General features: G+C 37.4%; 2 protein-coding genes across 5 annotated transcripts in view; both read left to right on the top strand.

Moving 5' to 3' along the window:
- Nucleotides 1-13,586, top strand: part of LOC140334885 (uncharacterized) — a gene marked incomplete in the record, with an annotated part of 307,753 nt that overhangs the window by 32,872 nt on the left and 261,295 nt on the right. Inside the window, 2 exon segments of the mRNA XM_072417155.1 lie at nucleotides 739-832; nucleotides 1,244-1,548. Of these exon segments, the coding sequence (XP_072273256.1) occupies nucleotides 739-832; nucleotides 1,244-1,548 (399 nt within the window).
- Nucleotides 8,217-13,586, top strand: part of LOC140334884 (NACHT, LRR and PYD domains-containing protein 1b allele 3-like) — a 67,261-nt gene continuing 61,891 nt past the window's right edge. For 2 of the 4 annotated variants that reach the window (XR_011921635.1, XM_072417154.1), the window contains exons 1-3: nucleotides 8,217-8,539; nucleotides 9,943-9,984; nucleotides 10,435-10,737. Coding sequence is in view for 3 of the 4 variants with exons in the window: in XM_072417154.1 (XP_072273255.1) it covers nucleotides 8,269-8,539; nucleotides 9,943-9,984; nucleotides 10,435-10,737 (616 nt within the window). In the remaining variant the exon portion in view is untranslated. The remainder of the gene's footprint in view (nucleotides 8,540-9,942; nucleotides 9,985-10,434; nucleotides 10,738-13,586) is intronic. The other 2 variants (XM_072417153.1, XM_072417152.1) reach the window with 1 other exon arrangement.

Here is a 13,586-nt window from a genome sequence, read left to right as displayed (position 1 = left end):
AGAAGGGACCAATAAACCAAGGGGATAATCTACACAACAGTCTCTTGCCGAAACAAAGACTATTCCCTTTTACTTATGTGCCGTTGGAAGGAGGATCTTGGAGCACCCTTATATCCAGACAACTGGTTACAAATCGGGGGCACAGTATTCATTGTCGTGTAAATGTATCTGCCATTAAATATAACTAGAAACTTTTAATCTGATGTTACCTGGTGCCACACCAATTAAATATTTTTCCTTCAATCAACGAGCAGGTGGTTTTGTGGTTGCCACATGGAGGGTGTGATGTCTAATATCTGGTAGGAATGCTACAAAAACAGATGCTGGATTGGCGTCTATCAGTTGGCTTATGCTGTAGTAGCCTTCTCCTTCCCTAAAAAAGACAGCAGAAGCTCTCCTTAATATATCTAATTTTCTCTCTCCCCCTCTTATCTCTTTTCCTCTGTCTTTATGCCATGATTTATGTTGCAAAGGCCCAGAGACACAACTTAACCGAGTTGAGCTCCAGCTATTAGAATATAGGATCAAACTCTATCATATATCATATTGATCATATTCATACAGATCGGGCACCCCCTGCGGGTGAAACCTTGTATCAATATTTGAAATATTTGTAAAATATTTAACCGCATTGTATGTTGACCTGCTCCAATACCTCTCTACTCCTGAAATGTTATATTGTTTTTTACATTCTCTTTCTTGTGTTTTTCTATATACGTTAATAAAAATTCTTTGAAGACAGAACATACATATATGGGAGCTGCCAATGGAAATTTATGTCTGCTGGAAGGATTACAAAGAAAGGAAAAAGCTTCAATAGAAAATATTGTAGGTGTGGAAATGTACAGCATACGGGTATTTACTTTCGGATTAAACATTAGAATGCACCATGAGCTGTACTTGGGGACTCTCAGCTCAGTTTAAGTGACACCAATGATCTTTTTGGTTATCTATAAGGGTGACATTCTTCCCAAAGGTCAGGGATGTAAGGGAAATCCTTCCTACTGACCACCATACTAATGTACTGTAAGCTGTGGATATATTAACTACAGAAGAGGTTCAGTGAAGACCTGAAAGTTATTTTAAGGGTTCCCCCATGTTAAAAATATTGAGAAACACTGCTCTATACAGTGATTTTACACATTGTCTCTTTATGTAAAAACAGAATGAGAGCAAGTAATATAATTTATTCCTCAACTTGAGTAAAGCAACGTATTCATTCATTCATTTCTTATTGTTTTAGCAATTTGAAGAGTTTTGAGTCCCCCGAGCAAAATATGATAAAGAAACAGATAATATCGATACATCTTAGAAATCTGGATAAGGAAGGCATGGAAAAATTTAAGAAGAATCTTTGCCAGATGAAGCCTCCACGTGGCGGTGGATCCATAAAGATGGCTGATCTTAAGGATAAATCCATGAAGGAAATGGTTGAGTTTATCTTTAAATGTCACGGTGAAAAACACGGAGTGAGCACAGTCGAAAAGGTTCTTAAAGCAATCAGTGATAATCAGACAAGGGTAGCAATGATGAGAGATCTCAGGAAAGGTGAGTACAGTATAATTTCTAACATTGTGATTTGAACTTTTGGGCAAGGATGAAAAAAAGTGGGCTAATATAGGCAAAATATTTTCTAACGTTTTAAATTTCTTTATCTTGCAAAGAAACTTTCATTTTTTCAGCCTGAACTTGCGATGAGACTCTTTGCTTTTATATGTTCCTGGTTCAGATTTTTAGAAAACTTCCATTGACTGGAAATAAATAGAACGTATGCCACATCCCTTCTGTTTCAACACTAGGAATAATTTTGTGCAAAGATCGGTACTTTTAAGGCATATATATCACATCACATCATCACATCACATCATATAAAAATCACAGATAATACTTTATTCACCATTTTAAAACAGAATATACATAAAATTGTCTGGCAATGAGACATCCATAGCTAATTGTTTAACAATTCACATTGACAATGTACATGTCATCTTTTATATGATCTCATGATAGCATACAACTTTGACGTGTTTTGCGGTATGATCTGCTTCTTCAGGAAAAAACAGCATACAATAGACCTAAAGTATGATCAATAAATCAGTTCTACATGAATTGTATCAGAATACCAGAGATAAATCTTTGTTTTTCATTTAACTCTCATCATTCATTTTATTTACAAGGCGCTTAACTTGTCAATAAATATTGGAAGTTCACATACTAAACAGTAGGAAATGGACCCCTCCCAAAAAAAAAGTGGATGCGGCTTCCCAAAGACTGAGAGGGTAGGTGCAGAGGGGTTGTGGTTTGTATACACAGATATTATTGGTGTACAACCCCTCCTAGAAAGGTTTGCATATAATTAGCACTGTATTTTTAAAACACTAGTCCAATGATATTAACCCCAAGCTTTACATTGATATAGGCTCAATTTAAATAATATTTTTAAAATAAGTAAGAATCAAAAATTTCCATTTACTGACACTGGAGACGAACATCAAAATATTCCACTACATCTTACCCACAAGATTTATCAACATTAAAGCTTTCATTAGCTTGCAACAAGAACTTCCAGCCTTGCAGAGGAATAAAATAAGAGGAGCTTACCTCAGTGTCAATGTCCAGTATAATATACAGTTTCTTGTCTCAGACTTTTAGGAAGCAGATAACATGGGCAGTGTTTTAGGATGACACATAGGCCCTGATTTATGAAAGCACTCCAAAGTGTATTCTCTCCAGTCTTGGAGCACTTTAATAAATCAGGGCCATAGATAGAATGTACCCACGTCTTCCCTCCTCCTTCCCCTGGCTTCTTATAAAGCCGCATCAGCTGGACACCGCATCCCACGTAGAGTGGGACCACGTCCTGCCATACAAATCATGGCGTAGGGTGTACCTAGGGTGTACCATGGCCTACCTAGTTTCCCTTGGACGTCATACATTGATGCCAGGGGAAATCCTTGTCGAATATGCTCTCTGCCTGCACCCAGCAGGAAATGTAAAACAACAAATACACAGAGCGCTGTGCCCGGGGACATCGGGAGCACGATTATCCCACAGCTGTGATAATATTGTCGGCTATGAGGATATACGAGGTGGTACTGAGAAGTTCCTGGTTCTGCCCCCTTTTAGATGAAAAAGAAAAATGAGTGTGGGGGTATATGACAGTCCAATATCTTAGTATGTAACTGTGCAAATATCAGGTCTTTTAGTGTTTTTTCTTTTAGTGGGAAGCAGTGATGGCAGAAGCACAAGCAAGTTTCACGTTGTTTGAGTTACGGGCCCTCATGAAGTTTTTGTTTCTCTAGGGAAAGGAAGGACACTTCTCCAGTGTTTGTGACATCTCAGTGTGAATGTCCTTTGCTGACTTTCTCTGTAGAAATAAAAACTCCAAACAAAAAAATATATTCTACAGGTATCTGGAAAGATTCTTGAGTTGAATGAATCCAACGACATTGGTTACATTTATTACAAGGGAACGTTCCCATGTCCTTCCTATCACATCCTTGTATAATGGTTTCCTTAAAGTGACTTCTTACAGCCTATCCTTCAAAGATGGCAGCTTCCTAAAGGTTATCTGAGGGCAATCAGGAATAAATTTACTAATATATGGATCTGCTTTAAGTAAGGCCTAATATTTCTCCACAATTGCCCTCATAGCCTAATGGTTTGGGGATTATTTTGTAATAATATTACCACTTTGATCTTGTTTTTGAAGATGCTTACCAAACAGGGCTTGTGTACGAAATATTGATCTATCTGTTTTAAATGCTTTTTCTTAGAATTTTTTGACTATACTCTCTCAATGACAGTCTTTTACGTTGGTCAATAGCTGCTGATTGGAAGTCTTTGTCGTCTGAACAAATTCTATCAAATATCAAATATTGGGAATAGGGGATACTATTTTTTAAACTTTTGGGGTGTGCACTGTTTGCAGATAAGATGGTGTTGTCTGCTCTTTGTTTATTGATTCGCTTCCATGGTAAATTTTAGGTTATATGAATTTGTTTGAACTTTTCCTTGAGCTCTATTTTAAATCCTGTCCAAATGAGGAAGACATCGTCGATATACCTTCCTCACAATATTATGTGGGGAAAGTATATTGACAAGGCCTCATCAGAGAACACTCTCCATTATTTTGAGTAATTCAGGAGTGTCTTTTAAGAAAGAAGGCAAACTTAGTACAAAAGGGTGTAGATATTGATCCACCAACTGACTAGCGTAGGAGGAAATACTACCAATCCCTGAGACGATGGGATGTCCCAGGGGGTCTAATGGGTTTTTATGTATTTTTGAGAGCTCAAAGTTGGTAATACTGGATGTTTCACATTTAAAAATGCATATGTACCTCCATCAATCGTACCATTTGAATATGCGTTATGTATCAAATTATAATATTCAGCATGGTATATTTTAATAGTGTCCGTTGAAACTAACTTATATCAATGCTTATTATGTAATAATTTTTGGCACATTTTCTAGTATTGAACTATATCTAACATCACTACATTCCCTCCTTTATCTGAAGGGTTTTTTTTATAATATTTGGATATTTTTTAGATTTAAGACTGCTTGTGATTGATTTTAGTCAGATTTTCTTGGCTCATTATTAGTTAGATTAGAATCTACCATCGCTTTGCATACTTGTTGGTCAGATGCATATATATTGAGATTTTGCCGGAGATCTGGAAATCGTGTAGATTTGGGAATCATTTTACATTCTGGATATGAGGGGTGGGGAGAACAATTCTGATGTCCTAATGTTGTATCTACATCACTGTCCAATTCACTTTCAAGGTTTTCATTATGAAGTTGAATTAAATCTCTCAGAACTTTGAAATCGATTGAATTAAATTCTAACCATTCCTTTAAAGGTCCCTCTTCCTGTGTACGTTCTTTATTAAAGAGAACTTTGTAAAAAAAAGTTCTCCCAAATAAATGTATGCCTTGTCGAACTCATATTTGTCAATCGTGTACTAGACCAGAAACTCAATCCTAATTGGAGAACCTTTGTTTCTGTATTGGATCATTTGCAATTTAATAAATTAAGAGCATTATGTGTGTTCAGTGCAGGGGCACTCTGCAGACTATTCCTCTTTTAATACAAGAAAGTACTTTGCTAGCTTTCAATATTGCAACTTGGCATTGCATGCTGTTATTAAGTCTATGATCTACCAGAACCCCCAGATCCTTTTGCATATCTGACTGCCCCAAATGTATTCCCCCTAGACAGTAAGAAGCATGCATGTTGTTAGCTCCCAAGCGCATCATTTTACATTTATCTATATTAAATGTAATTTGCCACTTGGCTGCCCAATCAAACAGTACATCCAGGTCTGCTTGTAGATTATAGACATCCTGTATGGACTTAATTCCATTACATAGTTTAGTGTCATCTGCAAACACAATGGTACTTTTAATCCCAAACTCTATATCCTTTATGAAGATGTTAAACAATGCAGCGGGGGTCGGCAAACTTTTTGGATTATTTGGCCATTTCAGGAGGTCAAGAAGGCACACTAGGCAAGAAGAAACAAGATGTCCAAGGAAAAGTTTTTTTTTTTTTAAATACAGTACGAACAATGGGAAACATGATGTTGTATGTTCTTGGAGACAGATACAATATCAGATTCTAATGATGAGGAGTTCAGCAACAGAATGTCATTAAGGTGATTGTTAGTGACCTGAGAGCGCAGCTGGTTCTTACAAAACTTCACCTTGGAGAACAGCTGCTCACACGAATAAGTGTTGCCAAACATTGCGATCGCATGCTTGGCACGGGCTAACAACATTGCAAACTGTAACCGCATGTGGCAGCTAACGGCAGAAGGTAATGAGAGTAGTGCAATCAACTCCAATTGCACATCAGAGGGGGTGTCATCATAGGGAAAGTCTAAATGAGTGCTGATGATTTTGAACTCTTGCGAATGAGAACACACATCAGTGAAGTGCGAAGAGAATTCATTCGGCAGGGTTGACAGCACACTGATGCATTCTTCAGTGTCAACGAGGGCTGCATCACACTGGGCGAGCTGTGCATTGCTTCTGCTCTTTAGGCAAAGTAATTGGGGTTACTGTGTGTGAACTCGATGATATTGATGATATCGCGGGAACTCACGATAACGCAACAATTCAATTAGGCTCAATCCAACAATAAATAACTAGGGGGGCGTAGGCTGGACTGGAATACTGGTTAAGCCGTATCTGGCCTACAAGCTGGAGTTTGCCTACCTCTGATGTATTGATTGATGGGGCCTGTTTTGTGTGACCCTATCTGTGAAGGAGCCGTTCCTAAAAAAGGAGTGCCAGTACCAGTTTTAGATCTAGTGTCTATGTAATTGGGTGTAGGTGCAGTGTGTTTTAATGCATGATGTTTGAAGGAGCCAGTCTGGGACATATTTTGTATGTCTATCTGAAGTTGTCTTATTTTTGATGTCTAAATGTTTGATGTCTTTGAAGATTTTGCCTCTAAGCCCTACCCATCATAAAGGCTTATTGGTCTTTGAGAAGTTTCTATTCCTTATTGGTAAAAATTGTGCATTAAATTTCTCCAAGAATGAATTCATCTTAATGTTTTTAAAAGGAAAATGAAAGAAAATTTGGGTTGGTGAAAATGCTGCATAGAGTAAGCAGCAGCTTACACAGCAGCTACAACTCACTCACAAGCAATTGAGCCCCCGGGGCAATACAGCAGTCCACACACCTTTATGACTCATTCTTTCTTCTTGTATTTCTATTAATTGCTCTTCTTTTTGCTTTGTGTTTGTAGTTTATGAAACCCCCAGCAAGGCAAACCCCAAAAGATTTTTCAAATATATTAATAGCTAAAAGTTCAGATCTGAGCATGTAGGCCCCTTAAAGGATGTCGCTAGGTTGGTAACAGGATAAAGACAAGACAGATTTAATAAACACTTTTTTTTTTAGCTCTGTGTACACAAAGGAAAAGGAAAAAGCTCAGAATTGATATGATTGAGAAACAACTGGGAAAAATTAAGGTTGACAAAGAACCAGGACCTGATGGATTACATTCACTTGTTCTCAAAGAGCTGAGCTCAGTTATTTCAAAGCCAATATTTCTAATTTTTAGAGACTCTTTAGTCACTGGCAAGCTACCGATGAACTGGCATAAGGCCAATGTGGTTCCTGTCTTCAAAAAGGGAGCAAAGTCATTACCAGGTAACTACAGACCCGTTAGTTTAACGTCCATAGTTGGAAAGGTCTTTGAGAGCTTGAGAAAGGAGCCACATAGAGGAGTTTCTGCTAGAAAATAATATTATAAGTGATAGTCAGCATGGCTTCAAGAAAGACAGAAGTTGTCAAACAAATTTACTCTCTTTATATGAGGAAGTAAGTAAACAGGTAGACAACGGAATAGCAGTTGATATAGTGTACTTGGACTTTGCTAAAGCATTTGACACTGTACCCCACAGACGGTTAATATGCAAGTTAGGGTCGATAGGTTTAGAAAAGTCAATCTGCCAGGGACAAGTATCCTCATTTAAAACCTCTAGTGCTCCCTGATTCCCTGAGAAAATTTACACATGCCATTCTCGCTTACAAATTTAGTAAGTGAGAATGATCAAATTTGCCATGAGATTGAGTTTTAAAAACTCACCCGATCATGCCTAATGGGCAGGTGTTTTCATGCTGCCCCATGGAGGGAATGATGTTCCATATCTATTGGGAATGCAACAAAATACATTTAGGGGAGCTGTTTTACCATTTTGCAAATGGAAATTTCTGTCTACTCAGGATATGTGCTACTGGAAGGATCACAAGTAAAGGAAAAAGCCTCAGAAAAAAATATTGCAGGGTTTCGAAATGTACAGCATACGGGTAATTATTTTCAGATTAAACATTAGAATGGACCATGAGCTGTACTTGTACTTGGTGTTGACTCTCAAGTCAGTTTAAGTGGCACCAATGATCTTTTTAGTTATGGTTATGTTGGTTTTGTTAAGGGTGACATTCTTCCCAATGGGTTGTGATGTAAGACGAATGATGACCGCCATACTAATGTATCGTAAGCTGTGGATATAGTAACTACAGAAGAGGTTCAATGGGGACCTGAAAGTTATTTCAAGGCTTCCTCAACGTTAAAAAGGTCGAGACACACTGCTCCATACAGTGATTTTACACATTGTCTCCTTATGTAAAAACAGAATGAGAGCCAATAATATAATCTATTTCCCAGCTTGAGTAAAGAAACATATTCACTTTTTCCTTTCTTATTGTTTTAGCAATTTGAAGAGTTTTGAGTCCCCCAACCAAAATATGATAAAGAAACAGATAATATCAACACATCTTAAAAATCTGGGTCAGAAAAGCCTGGAAAAATTCAGGAAAAATCTTTGCCAGATGAAGCCTCCTCGTAGTGGTGGACCAATAAAGATGGCCGATCTTAAAGATAAATCCATGGAGGAAATGGTTGAGTTTATCTTTAAATGTCACAGTGAAAAACACGGAGTGAGCACAGTCGAAAAGGTTCTTAAAGCAATCAAAGATAATCAGACAAGGGTAGCGATGATGAGAGATCTTAGGAAAGGTGAGTAGAGTATAATGTCTAACATTGTGATTTGAACTTTTGGGAAAGGACGAAAAAAGCGGGCTAATATAGGCAAAATATTTTATCGCTTTATCTTGCAAAGAGATTTTCATTTTTTTCAGCCTCAGATTGTGATTAAACTGTTTGCTTCTGTATAGAATTAAGGAAAATTGGGGTTGTAGAGGGAGGGGGGGTCAGTTGGGACATAACTTCTTCCATCTATCCACTAATGTAAGTGTTATTTTGTCCCACTGACCATTAGTATACTTTTTGCTGTTCATCAATGTAAGAGGGAATGTTTACACTTGCTTTTAATATATGGTTGACACTTTTCTATTAACTTCCAATTTATAGGGCACTTTTTTACAGATAACCAATGTAAAGGTTCTCCTTCACTAACCACCAATATAAAAAGGTCTCTCTTAACCTACCACCAACATGTGGGGGTCCTTCTTCTGCTGATTATCAATATAAAAGTGTAGGGGACCAGGAATAGAGGGGACACGTCGGTACTGATCAACAATATAAGGGGTCGCCTTCACTAATGACCAACATAAAGGGGTCTTCTTCAACTTACCACCAACATAAGGTTTTTTTTCTTCATTTTGAGTGTGTGGGGGGTAATTCACTCACCAAAAATAGAGGGAACACCTTTGGATTGCCTGCCAACAAAAATGAAGCCTTCTTCACTGCCCACCAAAGGTGACTATTGCCTACTAACTACTAATACCACCTAACCACTACAAAAATGTAAAACAACCAGGAATATTTAAATTTTGCTTTAATCTCCATTTTGTAGCCTTAAATTCAGAAGAATAACTATGGCCAGAGACTCACAGGTTGCACACGCTCAAACAGTCATTTCTCCACTCCACTCGTTGACCACTGTTTCCAGTGTCTGAGGAAGGAAACCAATGATATCCTATTTTGTCCACTTTATAGAAGACTCACTTCTAATTAAAGGATAAATTTATATTTTACTCGCCATAATAGGAATGTGCTCCTTTTAGCAAACAACTTTGAAAAAGAGGAAGGGTGCCTGAAGTGACAACCATGGATGACGTTGTGTAGAACTCAAGAAAACAGAAGTCACCAGCACACCAAAATACTGGGTTCTTGATCTATTGTGGACGCACTGTCACTACATGTAGGAAAGCCAATGTTTTGGGGTCACTCAGGTTCCCTTGTCACTATGTTGCCTTTAGGAAGAGACCTTGCATGGCCCCAAAACCTTATCTTTTTAACATGTTGTGACAATGCTTTCACAATAAATTAAGAATTCTGTTCTTTGGAGTTCTGGTGTCTTCTATTCCACTCTCTCTTTTATCATTTCATCTATTGTACATATTTATATACATTTCTTCCATACTGTAAAAGGTAACATATTGCATTTATCATTTTAGCTTCAAAAAGCACCAAGGACATGAAAATAGAACAAAACAAGGGTAAGTGAGAGAGAAGTGATAACTGAGTTGAACTTTGTTTTCGGTTATTCTGTTGAAGTTCACATGAATTGCTTTGTTTGATATCAACCCCATTGATACAGTTTATTTTGGTTTGAGAATAAAAAAAAATAATAATTCATAAAAGGTTCAACAAAACCCACTAACTTACCAAAAATGGCTGCAAACGTTAGACCAAGTTCTGTGTTTTCCACAAAACCAAAAAGATAACATGTTTTTTTCACCCCAAATGGTAATGATGAATGAATGAGGAGAGTGTAGGTAGTTTTCCATGGGCATCATGGTATATCATGGCATTCTCCAGTAACGGAACTTAGCAGCCCCTTCCCCCCGGCACCCTAATATAGAGCAAAGTTGTTTGATGTTTTTGAATCTGAGTATTGCAGAAAATTAATTTATCATTCCCAATGTTTTTGTGTATTTTTTGTAAAGCTTCTCCTTCAAAAGACGCGGCAGATAAACAGGACTCTAACCCAGAATTCAACACTGTTCCTAAAATGCAGTACCTACCCTCTAGAGCTCGACCAAGCTTTAAACAGCCAGCAATAAAAAGAAGTCGAGAACAAACTTGCAGTGCAGTGCCAGGATCCTCAAAACAAATCCAGGTAACTGCAGGTAGAAAGGATGGCCAGAGACCAAAGCATGAAGCACCAAAGGAAGGCAAACAAGGCTTCAGTACGCACAGCAATTTTCTTTTCGCTCCCAAACAGGAACTTCTACATGCATTTTCCAAAGGTAAGTCATGTTCTACACTTCACCACTAGTGTTGGTCGAATAGCTCACTATTTGATTCGGCAGCTATTCGTTTGAATTTAGCAAAAAAATTTGGGTGGTCGAATGTCAAAGTCGAACACCATTAAAGTCAATGGGAGGAAAAATTCGGGTTTTTTCAGCACTGTGTAGAGCTTCTACAGCCTCCAAACAGATGTAAAAAGATACATTGTGAAAAGATACATAAAAAGATACATTATAAACAGAAACATAACACTATTACATACCCCTGTACTTCACATGAAGATTAAAGAGCACCTGTCAAATCAATTTTAGGCTAAAGCTAGGCACACACCTCCAATAATTATTGTTAGAAAATGAACGATTACGATAGATCAACTATTATGCACGATTATACTTGAACAATCATATTGTGCTGTGACGAGTGATCAGGGGAACAGAGCTGTCAGCATAGTAAAGCTCCGCTGATTGATCTGCTCCCTGATTGGCTGAGGAAAGGGAAATCCTGATGATGCTTGAGCTGTCATCAGGGTTTCCTATTTCTCAGCCAATCAAAGAGCAGTAGAGGTATGAATGGAGATAGTATCTCCATTCAGCCTCTATTGCCCTCGTATTGCCTGCCGTTACAGCTAATTGAAGGCACCTGCTTTCAATTAGCTGTGACCGCACAGTTCCCATGGTCCAGGAATGCCACAATGACATTATGATTCATAATGTCATTGTCGGATAACCTGTACAAAAATAAAAAAAGAACAAGTTTAAAATAAAAAACACATACGAAATAAATAGTTTAAGATTAAAAAAAAAAAATTGTTTTTTTTTTTCCTCCCAAATTTTTGCTGTCGAATCCCGTGTTTTTCGGGTCAGGTCTACCCGAATTTGAACAGCCATATTCGGGTCGAATATAGAGACAACCCGATCTCGAACATCAACACTATTCACCACTACAACTCACACCCAGGGGCCATGCACTTTATATAGTGATCAGGGCAATATATATTTTAGAAAAGGAAACAGTTGTAACTTCTTTCATCTGGCTCAAATTGGCCCTGTAGAACATTCTATCGTTTGTTTGATGTTTTTGAAGCTGTTCTGCTGAAAATTTATCTTGTAATTCCAAATATATTTCTATATATTTTTAAAGCTTCTCATTCAAAAGATGATATAAAAAAGCAAGGTTGGAAACCAAAATTCAACATTAATTCCATAATTTTGGTATTATCCCCTCAATCTCCATCAAGTCCTCAATCCCCAGCAATAAAAAAATAATCTATGAACAAGCCAGAGGCGCTTTGCCAAGAGCCCCTAAACAAATGGAGGCAACTGCAAATAAGAAGGATGGACTGAGTCTAGTGCATAGACCACCCCAACGAAGTAACTGTGATAAATTTACAAAAACAGGAAAAAAGGACTTTTTACAATAACTTAAAATATTAAATAATTAAAACATATTAAAAATAAAAACAAGTTAAGTGTTTGACCATCCTAATATATTTTTTTTATAGTCAATGCTTGATGTGTGCCACGATGCATTTCACATAAATTGCTTCTTCAGGAGAAACAGCATTTTTGCATCTATTGTTTATGGATATTGTATGTAGATATCAGGGACATGATGCAGTGAGTTAAGATAGGGTTACTAGTGATTAGGTAAATTGTGATTAGTTCTATATGTAATTTGTAAATTGTTATATTGATTTATATTTATATGATTATATTGATTTGAGCACTTCATTTACATACCAAATACACATTTATTATTGCCATCTACGCGTTTTGCTGGCACAGGTTACCTCCTAATTTGTTTTGCACCACCTGCTTGAGTTAATTCCAACTCTGAACATAGAATTGCAACCAAAATTTTGGGGGAAGAGGGAAAGGAGGGGGACCTATTGGCCTATGTGTTTGTAAAACAAAAAGCATGGAGCTCATAAATAGAAGTTAAATTATAGTCTAGAAATACATTTATAAAGCTGTCTGCCAAATTTTCTAAACTGCAAACCCTCTATACAAAACATTGTTACTCTTTTAGATCATCCCCCAGGACTCTCGTGAAGGTGTTATGTTGAGGGGCTTTGCAGCTACTCTAAAAAATTGGTAGACAACTTTAAAATGTTCATTCCAGGCTGTATTTCATTTGAATGTAGGCAAAAAAGATCTGCTTTTCAAAGAAGATTTTTCACAGGACATGTTCCAACATTTACACTCGAGAACAAATAGGGTTTGCTCTGTCCTGTTAGGTTGTGATCCCTTGGAAGGGCCAAGGCCTGGTAACAGCCTGTTTTTTTTCCAGAGTCTAGTAGCAGAAAGGTTGTGCACAAAAATTGGTCACCTCTTTCTCCATGGCAAAGTCCAATGTGTGTCTCACATTCACAATTTGTGCTCCACATTAACACTTTGGCCCAGATTCATCAAGCAAAATCGGACGCTCACTCACGCATTCGTATTCGCGATGCGAAATTGTAAGCCGTCGCGCAATTCAGCAACTGAATGAGCTCGTGGCCAAAGCCGCGCATCTCCGGCAGCTTTACACTGGCAAGCTTGCATTAAAAGTCACTGTTCTCCTAAAAAATCATTCTTTCTAATGGCACAAATATTACCCTTAGCCCTAAAAAAAAAATATTTGCGCTGTTTAAATGTTTTAAACATTTATGTGCGCTAAGAAAAAAGCATATTTTTAAATCACTTATTTCTTTCCTGTTAGGCAAGAGTTAACCGACACTTTTCAATGTTTATCCTGCATAAAGATTTTCTGCTCCGCTTTTCCACCCTTGATAAGGCAAAATTGCATATTGGTTTGTTAAGTATTTTTTGAATTTTTTGGGACATTTTTGAACTATTTTGGCTTTACA

Source organism: Pyxicephalus adspersus, chromosome 7, assembly GCF_032062135.1.
Source record: "Pyxicephalus adspersus chromosome 7, UCB_Pads_2.0, whole genome shotgun sequence".
NCBI classification, from domain to species: domain Eukaryota; kingdom Metazoa; phylum Chordata; class Amphibia; order Anura; family Pyxicephalidae; genus Pyxicephalus; species Pyxicephalus adspersus.
Note: the sequence above shows the minus strand (reverse complement) of the source record. Positions and strands in the feature narration are given on the sequence as shown.